This window comes from Vespula pensylvanica, chromosome 2 (assembly GCF_014466175.1).
Source record: "Vespula pensylvanica isolate Volc-1 chromosome 2, ASM1446617v1, whole genome shotgun sequence".
In the NCBI taxonomy this organism is placed as follows: domain Eukaryota; kingdom Metazoa; phylum Arthropoda; class Insecta; order Hymenoptera; family Vespidae; genus Vespula; species Vespula pensylvanica.
The window spans coordinates 2,181,190-2,198,817 of record NC_057686.1 but is presented as its reverse complement, the minus strand read 5'-3'; the positions used below and the strand labels follow the sequence as shown (position 1 = coordinate 2,198,817).

Genomic DNA, 17,628 nt, shown 5'->3' with positions numbered 1-17,628 from the left:
TCTCTCTCTCTCTCTCTCTCTCTCTCTCTCTCTCTCTCTCTCTCTACCTTTCTCTCTTCAATCACCAAAATTATTACGAATCTTATAAAATATGTAACTATTCCGATGTTCGTCGTAATATTGGAAAATTACCAGGACTACGTTATCTTTTAGTTAGACTTTGCTTGGCCTTGATAAATGTCAGATTTTCGTTGATTTTTATCGAGGATTAAAACGTATTTCGTTTTTTGTATGTATATACGATACTTGAGCAAAAGTTTTTCGAATAATATTATCGATAAACTATTGAACTTTATTATCATGAATTTTATATACGTGATGGGCCAATATTTCCTAGATGGGCCAAAAAAAATTCTTATATAGGTCATTTTAAAAATGAATTACTCTTTGAGATTTTTTTAGGTTTATTTTATCTTCTCTTACATTTCAAACAAGTTTCTAAACCTTATAGTTTTACAATATTACATAATAGAAATTCAATTGAAGTTTTTGGTTATTAAAAACATTGCTTTATCCTTTCTGGCCTTTCTAACCTTACCTTGGAAGGTTAAGGAACTCTTGAGGGTATGCCAAATTTAACATCGATTGATTTCACATTCCTATTAAGACAAAATATATATATATATCATATATATATATATATATATATATATATATATATATCAGAAACATTATATCACACACACACATATTTCTAAATACTGTTAATACTAACCGTTCTAACTTAAAAATTTTACGTTTAAGTTTATATCTCGGGGACACATCTTTACGCATTTAGTGATTATGTAATACACAGAACATAACCTATAAATCAATGACAAAAACTAGAGATAGAAAATATCTTGATTGTTGAAGAAAATAATGATTACATATTATCTTTCTCATATTTATTTCTCGTACTCACCAAGTCGATTGTTATAATCATTATACTAATATACATTTATATTTATCTAAACGATCGGATCACATATTTCATTGAAGTCATTGCAGTAATGGCCTATACAAAAAGAGTGTTTGTTGTGGTGTGTAACAAACAGTTACTCAACGACCCAATAATCAAAATATTTTGTTAGTTTGCCAAAGTAATACATACTGTATTTCTCATCTGTAATTTATCGATTGATGTGATCTAGGATTTTTTTTCTAATATTCATAAAATATTTATATTAGCATAGTTTATTCGAAAAAATATATTTGCTATAACATAGTTTAAAATTCAGTTAAAATACGAAGTAAAAGTCGAAGTAAAAAAAAGTAAAAATAAAAGAAGTTCCAAGAAAATTATATAGGTACAAATGAAAAAAATTTCATAAACCATTTGATATTTATATCTAAGGAAAATGGCGACGAAGGTGAGAATGAATTCGAAACGAAGAACTTAAACGATAGATAGATAAATAGATAGGTAGATAGAAAGCTGGTCCAATGTTTTCGACAATGTACCTAGACCATTCTATAATAGTCCGACGTTCCAAATCACTTATGCCTCGGCTATCCTTAACATTTGTCATCGTTCAGTACGATGGCGATAGTTAGAGACGCCATTCTTGTTCTGGTGATACGAATAAAAAAAACATAAAAAAATGGAAAAAAATGAAAGAAAGAAAAATAAGCAGAAAAAAATAGATAAGAATAAATTAAAGTTTATGACACTCTAGAAATCAATTTTTCTAACAAATCTATCGGATCAGAGGTCGGCAACATTTTCATTAAAAAGGCAGCCCGAACGGCCTGATTTATGACAAAGGACACTTTACCTTAATTTTGTTGGAAAAAAAATTCTAATCTTAAAGTACATTTCTCAATACACATGTATTTCAAAGGAGTTTATTAATACGAAATTCTACTTTAGTTAAAGTATGCGCTTCAACAAAAAAGAAAAAAGAAAAAAGAAAAAAAAAATAATATTAATATTCAACTAACCTATTATAATCTGATCCATACCTGTACAATAATAATTAATCGATAATATTAATTCAATAATAATCAGCAAATACACGCACGTATTGTTCTCTTGAATATTTTATCGTAACATTTGATAGGTCTCGAAATAATTATAACACTAATCCGTCTTACAGACAACCATTTAAAAATCATTCTTTAAAAATATTTGGCAGGTATTTTAAAAACAATTCGCTGGCGTTTGGGTGGGGCACACAAGAGTCTTCATTAAATCATCGTTTCAATTTTCATTATCCGATTGCTATTAATTATTATTTTATTGTTTCAATCGAGACAATTAAAATCATTGCATTGAACTTGATACGTTTCTTATTACGATTCGTAATAAATTATAGTATCGTAATTCGTAAATGTTTCCAATGATTTCTCACGATATGGGGTGAAGAAAAAAAAAAGAAAGAAAGAAAAGAAGAAAGAAAGATAAAAAACTATTCTAGTAATCTATTCATTTGAGATGTTGTTAGAAAGTCGAGACGTGCATATAGACAGAGAGGTGGGAGAGTGTTCCTTCTAGAGTAACCGACCGATCAATGAGGTTGTCTCCAACGGGAAAGGAAAAAGGGCCTCCTCGTTGTGGCACAAGTTCAAATCTCGATTGCCAAAAAGGAAAGAAAGAGAAAATGTAGAAGGAATCTACATCTACTATGATACCATAGCAACGGGCGTGTCCGTTTCGATTTCATTTACGATATAAGAGAAAAAAATGTTTATAGGTATATGTGCGTGTGTGTATGAAGGAAAAAAACAAATATATTTATATATAACTAAAAGTTAAATATATTGGTATAAAAATATATTGTGTCACACACATATAAATATATATATATACATTATATAAAAAATATATATTATAATATATAATATATTTTAACTTACACTTATGATATATATATCTTCCTACTTTGTATATAACATATATAATTTTTTTTCTTTGTTTTATTAAATACGGAAAAATATTTATGTCAAAAGATACACACACGCGCGCGTTCAAAAGATACACCTATATATATATATATATATATATGTACTTACACATACACACACACACACATCAGAAGGAATGCATATATATATGTACGTTCCTACTAAACATTGTTTTAACTTCGTATGCATTAGTATAAACAAAGTTTATAAAGAAGCGACATGCATTTTGGCAATGCTCTTCGCGTTATCTTCCGTTAGTGTCGTCTGTCGGAACGAATTACATAATTACTCAGTAAAATACTACAAAGTAAAATGATGTTCGTCGTCGTCGTCATTCGTTCGTTCGTACGTTCGGCATAGGCCGTAGTTATATAATTCCTCGGAGAAGCGAAACGCGCGCGCGCGCCGCAAGACACAGTCGTCTCTATTTATCGGATGGTATCTTCACACCTAGTAGAATTTCTAGTCTCTGTCTCTACAGAGAGACTATAAAAGGAGAGAGGAAACACTGGGATTTCATTCGATCCTTCGATTTCCTTCTCCTATCTTTTCTTCCTTCTCTTATTAATCATTATCATCGATTATTCCAACATCCAAATACAAAATGTATTCATTACATAGAAAAAAACGAAATTCACTTTTCCTTCTTTCTTTTTTTTTTTTAAATTCGATTATTTCCAAAAAAAATTTATTTTGTTTAGAAAAGATCATTTTGAAAATCTTACGATCATATTAAACTAATCTGTCTCGTTTATCATCGTCATCAATTATAATAACTCTGAATTAACTTCTTTCATTTATCGCTTCTTTCATGTATCATCGTCGATTATAACAATGTCTAAATACAAGATTTATTTATTAACAATTTCACGAGCAATTCCAAATTTAAGTCGATCAATTATTACCAGAAAAAAAAAAAGGAAAAAAGAAGACAGAATCAGAAGAAAGAAATAATTTTGATTAGGAAAAATCTTGTTTGAAATTCCTAGAAATAAGCTTAGAATTGCGCAAACGTTGTCGGAGTATCGAAGTGGAAAAGAGGAGGACGTGCATTTGGTGGAGTATTGCGCGCGCGCGCGCGCTCGCGTGCACTTGGGGAACAGTGAAAGAGGGAGAGAAGGAATAGGTGTAGGAAGAAGAGGTGGAAGAGGAGTTTGTGGAGGGCGCGGTAGATGGAAAATCGTTTTGCTCCGCACAGTCGCCGGGGCTCGTGGAAGAAAATCGAAGGGTGAGAAGGGGAAAGGACTTTGTTGGGGGCGACCAGTATGGCATACACCACCACCGTGTTCGCCACTTCGCATTTCGTTTTTCATTTCTTTTTTTTTTTCTCTTTTTTTCTCGATGTGGCGAGTTAATACACGCTCTAACGGAATTTTTTCGATAAAGTCTTTCCTCCTTTTCTTTTCTATTTTTTTTTCTCGGTCGAAGATGGAGGAGGAAAGGAAAGAGAGAGAGGAAAATAGTGTTTAAGAGCTACGTCGATAAAAGTTGAGAGAAATAGAAGGAGATAGAAATAGAAATAGTGTGTTTGAAAGGAAAAAAAAAAAGAGAGAGAGAGAGAGAAAGACAAAGTGTGTGTTTTATTTCTTCTCATTTTTATTTCTTTATTTTCTATTTCCACCATTGTTTCATTATTATTACTGTTATAATAACAATTATAATAATAATTATTATTGTTGTTATTATTATTGTTGTCATTATTATTATTTAATTTTTATTTTCATTTATTTTTCTTTTCTCTCTCTCCTCTCTCTCTCTCTCTCTTTTCCTTTCTGTCAAATTTTCTAATCTCTTCTTCACCTTAACGAACATTTTATTATTGTGTGCATCTATTTCTCGTTCTCGGATGGTAATCATCCCTGAAATAATTTCAACTCGTCGAAATTAGCCATCGATAAGATTTAGTAAGACCAATTACATAATCGAGCATCGATCGTGCTCGGTGCTTTGAACGTCATGTACCTTTCTTATCGAACAACTCTCATGTGTGTACGTTATTTTCGATAACCGTATTTATATATGTGTATGCGTGTACATAAACGCGCACGCGTGTGTATATGTGCATAATCGTACATAAGTAGTACTCTCTTAATTGTTTCGTTTCGATCGATGTTTAAATTTCTATGTATATTTGCAATTTTCGAATGTATGTATAGCAGTATAACAATTGTTCGATTTCAAACAACAATTGACGATCGATCGTAAAACGAAATGGGAATTTTTAAATAGGAGGTGAAGGTTATGGGAGAAAATAAAAAAGAAAATGAAAAAGAAACGATAATGAACGATAAGAGGAAAGTTTATGTAGTATAGTTGATGTTGCATAAAGTTACGCAAAAAGAGGTAGGTGGCATATCAAAGAAAAACAGAGAGAGAGAGAGAGAGAGAGAGAGAGAGACGAGAGGGTTGGGAAGGAAGATAGGGTCAAACGTAAAAGAGATTCAAATATCATTGGATCACTAATCGATAAGCCGATATATGTATGTGTATATTACTTTACCACTAGGGATAATAATATGGACCATAACCTCGAGACGTTCGTTCGTCTTATAGTAGTTGTGTGTCCGCTTTTAACACGAAATCTAGAAACGGAACGTGAGTAGATAAAGATAGGCTCGAGAAGAAGCGTTGCGTAAGCAACTGACGATAACGGAGGGCAAGTTTTTTATACAATTGTAACGTTATCGTTAAATTCTTAAGCGTAAATGTCTGCGGGGAAGAGGCAGGGGAGGAGGAAAGCGAACGCGCGCGTATATCTGTATATGATCGCTTTTACCTTAAACTATAAAATAAATTACTATGTATATTGAGTATATCGAGATAAACATGAAATAACATATTTTTTAAATCGTTTTTTAATCGAAATTCTTTTTTATTTATTATCTTTTATCATTATGTATTTTTATATATTAATTTATTATCGTAAAGAATCTTATAATTTATTACCATTTTAATATTGTAATGTTCAAATGTACAATCGTAAAATTCTTCATCGCCTATTTGGTTTTTTCTTCTTCGAGGGATGCTAAATTCGAGAGTTTTATTATAAGAAACTTCGAAACAGTGTGATTTTAATCTCTCCGGTTATTGACCATGTCCTCTGTTATCACAATTTTACGAAGTTGTTTAAACGCAAACGGAAGAACTTTATAAGATGTTAATATTTAAAGTTTCTAAAGACTACACACATTCTTCGTTCTTTGCATTTCTTCTTTTATCAACGATTTAAGTTCGATCGAGATTTTAATTTTTGAGTTTTCATTTGACTTTTGTTCGTTCGTTTCTTTTTCTTTCTCTTTTCTTTTTTATTTATTTCCTTTGTTTTATTAATTTCTAAATAAATAGATACAACTCTCGATGGATATGTATGCATAAGACCGGATGTGTATGTGTGCGCCTGCATGTGTGTATGTAATACTACCTGCAAACGGATCGATCAATGAGCGCGTACTCTTTCAATCTAATACGGTTTCACAGCGAAGTATGTATCTCTATGTGTATCTATAGAATATGTACTTTAATCGACTATACTGAGAATCTAGGCTGAAACAAGAGAAGTCAAAGGGAATAACGGAAACATATATCGTAGTAGTATCGACCTTTTCGTGACACAGGAAGAAAAAAGATTCGAAAGTAGGAAGTAATATATGAAAAAGGATAAAATAAAAAGATAATAAAAAAAAAAAAAAAACAGAAAGAAGAAAAGAAAAGAAACGTAAGAAGGTGAGAAACCTGAGAAAGGTAGAAAGCGTAATCAAAAATTAATTTTTGTTTAAGAAACGAAAAAATGTTCGACCGACTTGCGTCGTGGAAGAACGTTAGCATCGATTAACGTTCAGGTTCTAATCGTATTAGTTTCAAAAAGTTACAAGTGTTGCATACGGCAGCAACAAAAGTAGATATAGTAATCTTTGTACATACACACATATATAATCTGCACACACACATACACACAATCTAAATATTACTAAATATATTATTAGTATACTAGTTATAATTAATAGTATATTTAAATTTTTATATATTATACGATATATATTATTTAAATAGAGCTATAAATATTATCTAAATATATTCATATCTATATAATATATAGAAATAATATAAGAAAAACATTATCAACAACTGATGAAAAAATTAATTAAAATGATTAGAAGGGTCGGTGGTCTTAGAAAAGTAATATTAGAGAAATATTGTATGAGGATTTGTCGTCCTTCGTTGAACTCGAGAATTCCACCGATGGATCTATCGCTCCATCGTTCGTCTTCTATTCTAATTCCAATGCTATTCTAGTCCTACGCTAGCACAGTAGCCAATCGGCTACGTCCGCCGAAGCGCACGACACTCTACGAACGCCCTCGTCTCCTCTCTCTCTCTCTCTCTCTCTTTCTCTCTCTCTCTCTTTTTACGCCCTCTCCTCCCCCACGACTCCCTATGCTCACCCCTTTCCGCGCACAGCCTTAGTCGATCTCAGGGCATCGCGTGCGAAACATTATTGCGCTGCATCCTCGTTACGTGTATTTTCGTCCCTTATCACTCATCCGTAACGATCGAGACAAACGACGGTGAGAGAGGAAAGAGAGAGAAAGAGAGACAGAGAAACAGAAAGAGAGAGAAAGAAAGGAGGGGGTAGGAAAGATTTAGAGAAAAAAATTGAACAAAATCCGGTCGAATAAAAAAAAATAATAATAATAATCTAAAAAAATAAAAAAAGTAAAAAAAAAGAAAGAGTAGAAAAATTGACTTGGAAATTTGCAGACCGATCTCTTTAAAAATTTTGTCTTCTTTTCGTCTCTTCTTTCCCTCCTTCCTTCCCCCTATTTTTTAAATCATTCATTCGCCTCCCCCCCCCCCCCATTCACCTTCTTTCTTCATATTATATATTAATAGATTATATATATAATGATTCGTCATTGGAGAACGCATCGATCGAAAAACGAGAAGTAGATGCGTTATTAGATACTTATACGTCGTGTTGAGTGCGCGAGACGGATTCTTCTCTACGTTGTGGAAAAGTTTAAAAAGGGCGGAGGGAAAAAGTCATGCAGTGGCGCCGACAACGGAGGGTTACCCACGTGATCGGCTCCTCCAATCACGTTTTGCTTTTAGCGAGGTACCAAGATGGTACGATTTTCAAATTGTCATGAGTTAATGCCCGCGAAATTGGCCAGCATTATTGGCAACGAAAAAGAGTATCTTTCGTAGTTTTCTTTTTTCTTTTTGATTTTTTTTTTCTTATTTTCCTTTCTTTTCTTTTTTATATTATTTAATACTAGTATATAGTATATTATGCTTTTGTAGTTTTTTAATGTAGAAAAAGAGAGAGGCATGATTAGTAATTCGAAATTTTTTATATAAATTTAACGTAACGTTAAATCTTATCTATCGTTCAAAATGATGACACCTTAAAAACGACAAAGATAATGCGGTAACGAACCTTCGGTGATTGTAACACTTACCGTTTTCGAAACGTTCATTTGGCACGAAATCTAGGCTAACATACTTTGTTATTTTCTATCGTCGTGTGCGTAAGTTCTACTCGCGATGATTCTTCCAAATGTATATGTTGGAAGATATATATAAACGATATTTGCGATAAGAAAAGAGAATTATAAAAAATTCGAATCTACCAGATAAATCAGATAAACAAATTTATTAAATGATCTTTTCGTTCTATAGCTCCACCAGGAGAGGAGGACGAAGAAGAAGGCTTACGAAACGGATACGTAAAAGGTCAGCAAAATGACACGAGCCCTCATAACTTTGATCGAAATGGACAAGCTGAGTATAAACCACGAAGGAGCGTTGTTGGATTCAGTGGTAATACTGGTTATGCGAGTGGAACATCAAGAACGAGAAGAGACGAATCGACAGGCTCTCTTTCCCAACCTAAAATTATATTCAATGAGGACGAATATACGAGGATTACGACACCAAGACAAGATGTTCTCTTCAAGAAGGGTTATCTATCCCGTAAAAAACCATGGGCTAGTAACACTAGTACCAGTGCTACACCATCAACCACTGAGAGTCAGTCAGCCTCGCATTCGACCGCAGGTAGAGGTATAGGTAGAAGCGTAAAGCACTTCATCAAATCTTTCTTTTTATTGCCCTTCTTGTTTGTTCAAATATTGTACATATAATATATAAAATTAACTTAATTCTGTTACTGTCTTTATCTATATTAGGAAAGAGGTAATTTATTATTCTTTATATTTTTATCTTCTTTTGTTCTTTTTGTTCTTAATTTTTATCGTTCGCTCTACATCATCCACTATCTTGAACTTATTCTGTTCGAGTAGTTGATATCTTATTTGTTACGTAATGAATTTTAGATGGCAGCGAAACAACAGAGGATCAACAATTATTGGACAGGGATAGTGCAGCTGGAGAATATCCTCCAGGAATTGATCCAACGGCTCAAGTTGGTTATGGAACATTTTACGATCATGCCAGTGGTTATTATTACGAATATCCGGTGATGTTGGTTGGACCTGCACCAGTTCCTGCACAAATTGGACCTAGTGTCCTTGCGGCTCTCCCATGCGGTTCGGTACCTTTAAGACCAATAGAATGGATCAATCCAGCCTTTGTACCAAAACTATCTGGACAATCTTATTGCTTGATGGACTCCAATGAGATTCATTATCAGGTGAAACTGATTCTATTCAATATTATTACACTTATCCGAATTTAAAGAAAAAGAAAAAGATGAATATAATTAATATTGTTAAATGATGTTTAACAGAGTGGTCAAAGTACAGAAAGTCATACGGTAGTAACAGAAGAACATACCAATGCTTTAGTACCGGTGGAAAATTCTAATGGTATTTGGAACGAAAATGGTACAGGAAGTGCAAGTTGCAATGAAAGTATTGCCGAGGAAGCCGAAGAACAACAAGTAGAAGAAACTAATGTGATAAAAGGAGGAGTCGCCAAGGAGGATAATCGAACGGAAGAATTTTATGGTGCAGTGGATCAATGTCCAATGATAGAAGAAAATAATGACGATGGAAATGGTGCTCCTTATCTCGAGCCAATCGTGATGCAACAACCACCTATACACCACGTGCCACATGTGATACCAGCCATACCGCAGCCATATATGTATCCTGGTCACTACATGTTCGGCCCACCACTGGTCAACGTTAATGGTTGGTTAACAATTTAATCGCTCTGTCGTGTTTATGCGAATCCAAAGATTGATATCATTTCTTTTACTTATTTTCAATCGTTATGAATAGTTTTTTATTCGCTCTTCGTACGATTAGCTTCGTTCTGTTCACGGACGGATGGACGGAACAACGGACGAAATAAAGAGTCTTGTTATGGATAAAAAAGACAGAGAGATAAAGAGAAATAGAGAGGGAGGGAGGGAGAAAGAGAGAGAGGGACAGAAGAAAAAAGCGCACGTTGAGAAGGAAGCGCGAACATGTCTCTTTTACGATGGTTTATGTAACATTGCACAATCGGCAGTATCTTTACATATTCTTACATCACGACTTGGAAAATTATATATATATATATATGTATGTATGTATGTATGTATGTATATATATATATATATCAGATTTAGTTTAGGTTTAATATACTCTTTATTCAGGGTATAATTCGTTCATAAGAAGTTTATTTATCTTTTTTTTTTTTTTTTCATAATGAATTGATCGTTAACAAAATGTTTGTATAGTCGAAGTATATTTTTAGTTCTACGGATGTACAAAAATATCGTAAAAGCCAAAAAAAAATAGAGGAAAAGAAAAAAGAGAAAAAAACAGAGAGAGAAAGATAGAAAAAAAAGAGAAATAGAGAGAAAGAAAAATATATATATATATAGAGAGAGAGAGAGAGAAAGAGAAAGAAATATCGGCTCCTTCCTTCCCTGTAATGCGTCAAGATTGGGCGTAGTACGTTTGATTGTACCTGTTTCTAATGTTAAACGAGAACAGTGTCGGTTGGATGCGCGGCCAGGGGAAAGGGATATACTCAGATACATGACTGCTGTCCCGTCCATCGACATCATTGCTGTTTTATTACCACCGTGCCTCTACCCCATTCAAGGTAAAAGGTAATAATACGCAAATGGGAATAGCTTGCTTTAGATACGATCGTAATAGGAAAGATATTGATTATATTAATGTAGGATATTTGTAAAAAAAATTTGTGAACTTTTCGGCGATACATGGGATTAATTTGAACAAAGGTCTTTCGTTCTCGGTGCAACTATTTTTGACCACTAAGCTACCCTGATCTATAGACTAATCTATCTTACAAATGTTTATTTAAAAGTAAAGATATCTTACTTCTGCATTAATGATTTCAAAAGAAAAAAATATCCGATCGATTTGCGATCGTATCTAACAGAGCACGGCTTCCTATTACACACTCGATGTCTCGTATTTGTAAAAAAAAAAAAAAAAAAAAAAAGTATGTTCAAAAATGATGGTTTTGGTACATCACCTGTGTCATCTCATTCACTACGTTTATACAAATAAATGTAATTCTCTCGTCGTTTACGATCACGCCCGTTCTCTCATTGCCGAATCACGTTGCACACATCAAAAAGAAACCATCTCTCTTATCTTAGAGAGAGGTCCATTGACTCATGCCGATGATCACGAGGAGTCTCGCGGTAAATTACGTCGACATTTAGCACGTCGGAAATATGTTGCCTCCTTGAAGAAGAAGAAGAAGAAGAAGAAGAAGAAGAATAAGAAGATGACGAAGAAGAGGCGGCGGCGGTAAGGAGCAGTAACGAGACTTGGCAAAGTACATGCATTGCGCTCCTAGAACTAAAATAGAGTCTGGGTAAAAATATATTCGTTGGCGTCGATGCGAGGCCAGGAGCTCTCGAGAAAAGCGTTAAAAAGCCAAGTTCATTCCACGTGTCCTCAAGCAAATCCTCCTGATTGATACGCAGGAGGATTAAACGCTCTTAAAGGTGTTTTATAAGTTATTATCCAAAAAAAAAAGCGCACATATTCATCTTTTGATCGTCCTTCATAAAACTATTCTATATATTTTCTTGATTATTTCAATTTTAAATATTTTGAATGATTATCCATTGAAAATATTTTTCTCGTACATATTTGTTCTTCTTTTTAAATGATTTGTTTTCTCTTATATCAAAAGGTGTAACCATACAAGGAGGACCAATGATCAGAACCACCGATGTTACAACAATGACGGGAGCGTACACCAAACGAAGAAAGAAGAAAAAGAGTAGAAAGCAAAGAAGACTGGCGTTGGTAAGGTCATATGTTTTATTACGAATATAAATATTATCTATTAATAATGTACAAGAGAATCGTTTGCGATGTAACAGAATATATTTCTTCTTGAAATTTCTTAAGGTTAACGCGGAAGACGAAGAGGAGGAATACAGTTCCGAAGGAGAAAATGGTTTATCGTCTTCCCGGACATCTTGGTCTACTACGTGTCCAGCTTTGGTTACAACAACAATAACGACAACGACGACGGCAACGGCGACGGCGACGACCACGACAATGGCGAATCGACCCCTTAATCCGGAGTGCGAAGAATTTCAACTTCGTCCGGTCGTCGAACGTGCTGTTTCACCTGCGATACCACCATCACCATCACTAAAACAACAACAACAACAAGAACAACAACCGCAGCAACATATTTCTGAAGAAACCGATCAGTTACTTCAAACAAATACATTTACAGAAGAAATACATGAGAATGGTAATGATACTTCTTGCGAAACGAAGTATTATAATACTTCCTGTAAAGATACGAACAACAAAGAACAGGAAACGACGACATCAAACGAAATACACGATTCGAATGTAGAGTCATTCGTGAAAGAATTGCTGTCTTCGTCGTCGTCATCATCGTTGGTATCGACGTCGTCGAACAATCAAATTGACTCTTTGACTAATCCAGAGAATAGACTGATCGACTACCTCTCTGATAACGAAAAAGTCGACTCAACGAAAGAGGAGACTACAGACTATGTAATTAATGACGCAAGGACTGAAAGTAAAGCGTCGCAAAGGACTGATATTAAAGATGTTGCTAATAATTCGTTCAGTGCCAATGAAATATGCGAACGATCTATTAGCGACGTTAATAAATTTTCATCGATATTGTACGTGGAACGTGACAAGGATATATTAATCAATGGACAAAGATGTATAGATGAAGATAACGACGATATGAAAATAATAAAAATTTCTTCAATGGAAAATTATACGTTATTTTCCGAAATAGTAATGTCGTCGTCGTCGTCATCGTCGTCGTCGTCATCATCATCATCATCATCATCGTCACCGTCGTCGTCACCGTCGTCGTCATCGTCGAGATTGTCGAGTCAATTAGATCTCGAGGAAGAAACGATCGTAATTAATAACGTGGATATCCGACAGGCGCAAGAAACTTCTGAATTGTTTGATACAAAGGGAACGACAATGATCGTATCTACGAAGAAGTACAATTCGAAGGGTACAAAGTTTGTGAGAGAAACAACACCTGGTCCAAACTCGAATAACAGTAATAGTGTGGTAGTCGAATGCGATAAAAGTGTCATATTTGATGCAATTGGTAAAGTTGAGAATGCACAAGGGACGACACTTTCACTAACGTTCAAATTGGAATCCGTATCCGTTGTTGAAAAAGATAATAAAGACGAAATAGAAGATCGAGTGTCGAGCGAATCCGCATTTGAGACTGCAAGAGACCATGTCGATAATAAGACTGTTAGCGAGGACGTTGCCGAAGGTTCTAACGATGATTCTGGTTTTGAAACACAAACGCGTCAGCCTGAATATCACATAACCGAAGCTGTAACCGAATGGTTACGGAGAGCAAATTCACCAGACATATTCATTAAGACGTCAGTGATTATTTCGGATAGCGATAGCGCAGACGAGGATGACTTGGACGAAGAGCCGCCAAAAAACTTGAAAGGCAACCCCATACCTGCACTATCTGTTAATAGCAACGCCGACGATGATGATAAATCGTCGTGCATGGCTAGCTGCAGCGAATTCGCAAAGATTAATAACAACATCGAGAACGATAAGGCGTGCAACAAAGATATATCAGCAGTTTCTAAAAGGAAGAGCAAGGAAGCGATGTATGTTCGAGGTATTAAGAAAATGTCAGGAGAGAGACTCGCTAGGCATGTTGTAAATAAAGACGAAAATATTCTCACCAAAGCTATATTTTCTTCCTCGGATTCTTGTCAACAACAGGAAGAAGAAGAAGAGGAGGAGGAGGAGGAGGAGGAGGAAGAAGGAAAAGAAGAAAAAGAATTCACTAACAAATTGAGAAATAGAAATCTGCTGAAAAAAAATGTTGCTGGGGTTTGCGAATTTACTGAGAAGGATAGCGTTGCGGGTATGAGGGTTGCTAACAGCTCTCGGATGAATTTAAAAAGAAACAACGCGAGACGTGCGAGGAAAACTGGAAAAATTCATAAAAGACCGGCTGAATGTATGAACGTTAAGATACGACGTATAAATGACGTGGGTACGGAGGATGAAGGAATTGCAGAGGACACTATGAACGTAAGGACTTTTGAGAAAGGAGAAATAGTCGTTTCGATAGACGGCAAATTTCTTCAGATTTCACCGTTTGCACAGTTCGTACATTATGTAGAGAATGTATCCAAAAATATTAATCAAACAGATGAGATAAATGATGTTGATGTGAAAAAGACAATAGTTGATACTAATAAAGTAGAGAGAAAAAAGATGGATAAGAAAAAGAAAAATAGTGACGACGATGAAATCGAAAGTACAGCGGCTTCATTGGTTAGTATAGAGGAACCTGATGTATTGGAATGTTGGGAAGCGGAAACTATCGAGCCGATAATAACTCCAAAGAGAATGTTGCAAAGTCATGGTACATCTTATGAAGGAGAAGCCGCAGAAGAAGATAATTTTCAAACTGAGGCAGCTATCGTAGAACATGTACAGAAGTATTACAGATTAGCACGTGAAAGTGCTACGAGTATAGAAGAGGAGCCATACGAAAGCAAAATAAATGCGCTCGATCTTAAGCCATTTAATGAATCCAGAATGGTGCCAAATAGTCCTGTTGAATTGATCAAAGGTTACCAAGGAGAAGAAATTCCAATATTAATGCCAAATGAAAAAGACACGAATATCGTGGAAGAACTTAAGATACCTATCGAAGAAGCTTTCGAAGTATATGAAAGTTGCTACATGGATAAATCGCTCAATTCGATCTTTCGATCACATAACGCATTAAATCGTCAAGAGGGTGAAGGACCTGTACCATGCAGAGCGGTTTGTTGTAGCATTCAATAATAATCTTAAATAACTGAAAACACAGTTATAACTTCATTATGAATATAATGTCTTGGAAAAAGACAAAGAATAATGATAGCTCTAAGGCTGCACATTTTGATCATACTTCTATGACACTGTACTTCTTCCACAAATATTATATATCAATGTATATGTTTACATCATTGCCTCGAGAGTGGAAGATCGAAATTCATTCATTATATTATATGATCTATGCATTAATATATTTTTATTATACAAAAATCATGATTCAAGAAATGATTCGAATGAAATGACAAACGGAGATAAAACGTATAAAACTGTTCTTTCTTTTTGTTTTTGTTCTTCTTTTGTAAATAATTCTATACATTTTTTCATATCTTCATATTTCATAAAAACTTCAGTCAAACGCATCAGTCACACATTATGAAAGAAAAGAAATATATATATATATATATTAACGTTATAGTTTTCAATGAATTAACGATTACCACAATGGTTAGAAACTACTTGGTGCACATATTTTTATTTCTATGACAACAAATATGCAGGTCGTGCATTTTTTTATGATCTTGTCAGGAAACAAGATTGATTGGATATGGTCATACATCATCTTTATTTAATGGATGGATAATGAAGCATGATAAAGAATAAAAAAAAGAAAGAACGAAAGAAAAGAGAAGAAAAGGAAAGCAAAAATATGAAGAAATAATGGAAACACGCAAAATGATGCATTGATTATTTTTCTTGTTCTTATTAAGAAAGTACATAGTAAGCACGAAACGAATTATACTATGTCTGAGAATGACTAAAGACATATTTTTTACAAACTCCGTTTAATCCACGAATTTTACATGAAAATTAAATAATCAACTTCGTGTACCACGTTAAAGGACCTTTGCTTAGAGAATACCTTAAATTTGTTAATCGAAGATAAGAAGTATACAATAGAAACAATAGATTGTATTTGCGAATTCATTATATTATCGCTTCATTCAATTTCCTAAGCAGGGGCTTATATTATTATTATTAAATCAAGAAGGAAAAAAAGAGAATGGAGAGGAAAGCTCGGAAACAATTATTTCTTGTATGCTTCGAGTAGCGACGTATGGATATTGACATGATTATGGCGTTATGTTTGGCTAGATATATATAATAATCTAGATCAAAGACATAAAAGCAGTAGATTACGTAGTTATGTCCTAGCCGTTGAAAAAAAAGCAAACAAAAAATAAGTAATATAAAATGTACATAAGTTATGCTCAGCGATGAGCAAGTTATACTGGTTTAATCGAAAGAAATAGAAAGGATGAAAGTTACGTTGAAATAGATACATATATATAATTGAAACTATAGATGCACACTTTGCTTATATACGCATATGTGTACTTACACATTCAAGAAGACAAAAAAAAATATAAAAGAAGCTGTTGTTATGTCATAATTCATATATTAGTTTCATATAGCTGGAAAAAAGGGAAAATACCTCAGGTTGGTAAAGATATATATCTCGATCGAAAGAGAAAAAGAAAAAATAGAAAAAGGAAACGTATGGTTCACTAATATCGCATGTATCTCATATCATAATATACAAACATACCTCAAAGAAATGTATATATTTAAAAGCGCTATTCATCCAAACAAACAAACAAACAAACGAACAAACACACACACATACACGATATTGACGTCAGGTATAATAATAAATAACAATAATAATAATAATGATTAATAATAATAATATAATTAATATTAATATAATAAAATAATAATAATCATTATATCGGAGCAACAGCGATATATAGAGAAGACAGTCGTTCCTGCAATATCCTAATTTTTCCAAGGTACATGAGAAGCATCGATTATTTCCAGGATAATCCATAAAATTTATAGTAATTCATTCACTTTAAAGTATATTAATGATAGGAGCGAATAATACCGCTATATTAAATGCGCGTTGCATTAATTGTGTGCCTTATTCTGTGGCGGCCATTTTTGTAACCAGTTCAAAGCAAACTCCTTGATGATCAACAATGAACAATATTGTCAAGGAGCTCTTAAGACTTATTATTGCGCTCGAAGTCGCGAATAAAAACAGAAAATAAACACTTGGCGACAATGATTTTATCTCTGGGCATGCATGATATATAACTGATGATATATATTAAAAAAAAAAAAAAAAAGAAAGAAAAACAAAATAGCAAAAAAATGAAGAACTCTCATTTATTCCTTTCGTGGTTACAACTAACGTGCATACACATTCGTACGAATACGTGGTAGGCATTAATATATTAACGTCTTATAAAAAAAAAAAAAAAAAAACGTCACACGTTACCGTACAATTATATTTTAGTTGAATTTAAATAAAAATGTAAGGGAGTTAAGTGTACTTCAAATTTTGTTGTGTTTTTGTTTAAAAAATATGAATAAAAAGTTGCAATTAATTAATATGCGTTTTTATAAAGTT

General features: G+C 33.7%; 1 protein-coding gene and 1 long non-coding RNA gene across 7 annotated transcripts in view; one reads left to right on the top strand and one right to left on the bottom strand.

The window, feature by feature from the left end:
* The window catches only part of LOC122627363, a 21,509-nt gene extending 3,884 nt beyond the window's left edge, over positions 1-17,625 (top strand). For 2 of the 6 annotated variants that reach the window (XM_043808447.1, XM_043808446.1), the window contains 5 exons: positions 8,566-8,949; positions 9,222-9,538; positions 9,635-10,040; positions 12,016-12,131; positions 12,237-17,625. In XM_043808447.1, coding sequence (XP_043664382.1) covers positions 8,566-8,949; positions 9,222-9,538; positions 9,635-10,040; positions 12,016-12,131; positions 12,237-15,182 — 4,169 coding nt within the window. In that variant the 3' untranslated portion in view covers positions 15,183-17,625. Of the gene's footprint in view, positions 1-4,661; positions 5,230-7,380; positions 7,452-7,776; positions 8,011-8,565; positions 8,950-9,221; positions 9,539-9,634; positions 10,041-12,015; positions 12,132-12,236 lie in introns of those variants that run through there. The other 4 variants (XM_043808443.1, XM_043808442.1, XM_043808445.1 and 1 more) reach the window with 4 other exon arrangements.
* LOC122627365 lies at positions 454-1,017 on the bottom strand. The gene is made up of 3 exons (XR_006326842.1): positions 905-1,017; positions 716-804; positions 454-599 (listed from the first exon to the last, which is right to left on the bottom strand). It is a non-coding gene; the product is annotated as an uncharacterized LOC122627365 (long non-coding RNA).
* Positions 17,626-17,628: the final 3 nt, after the last annotated feature.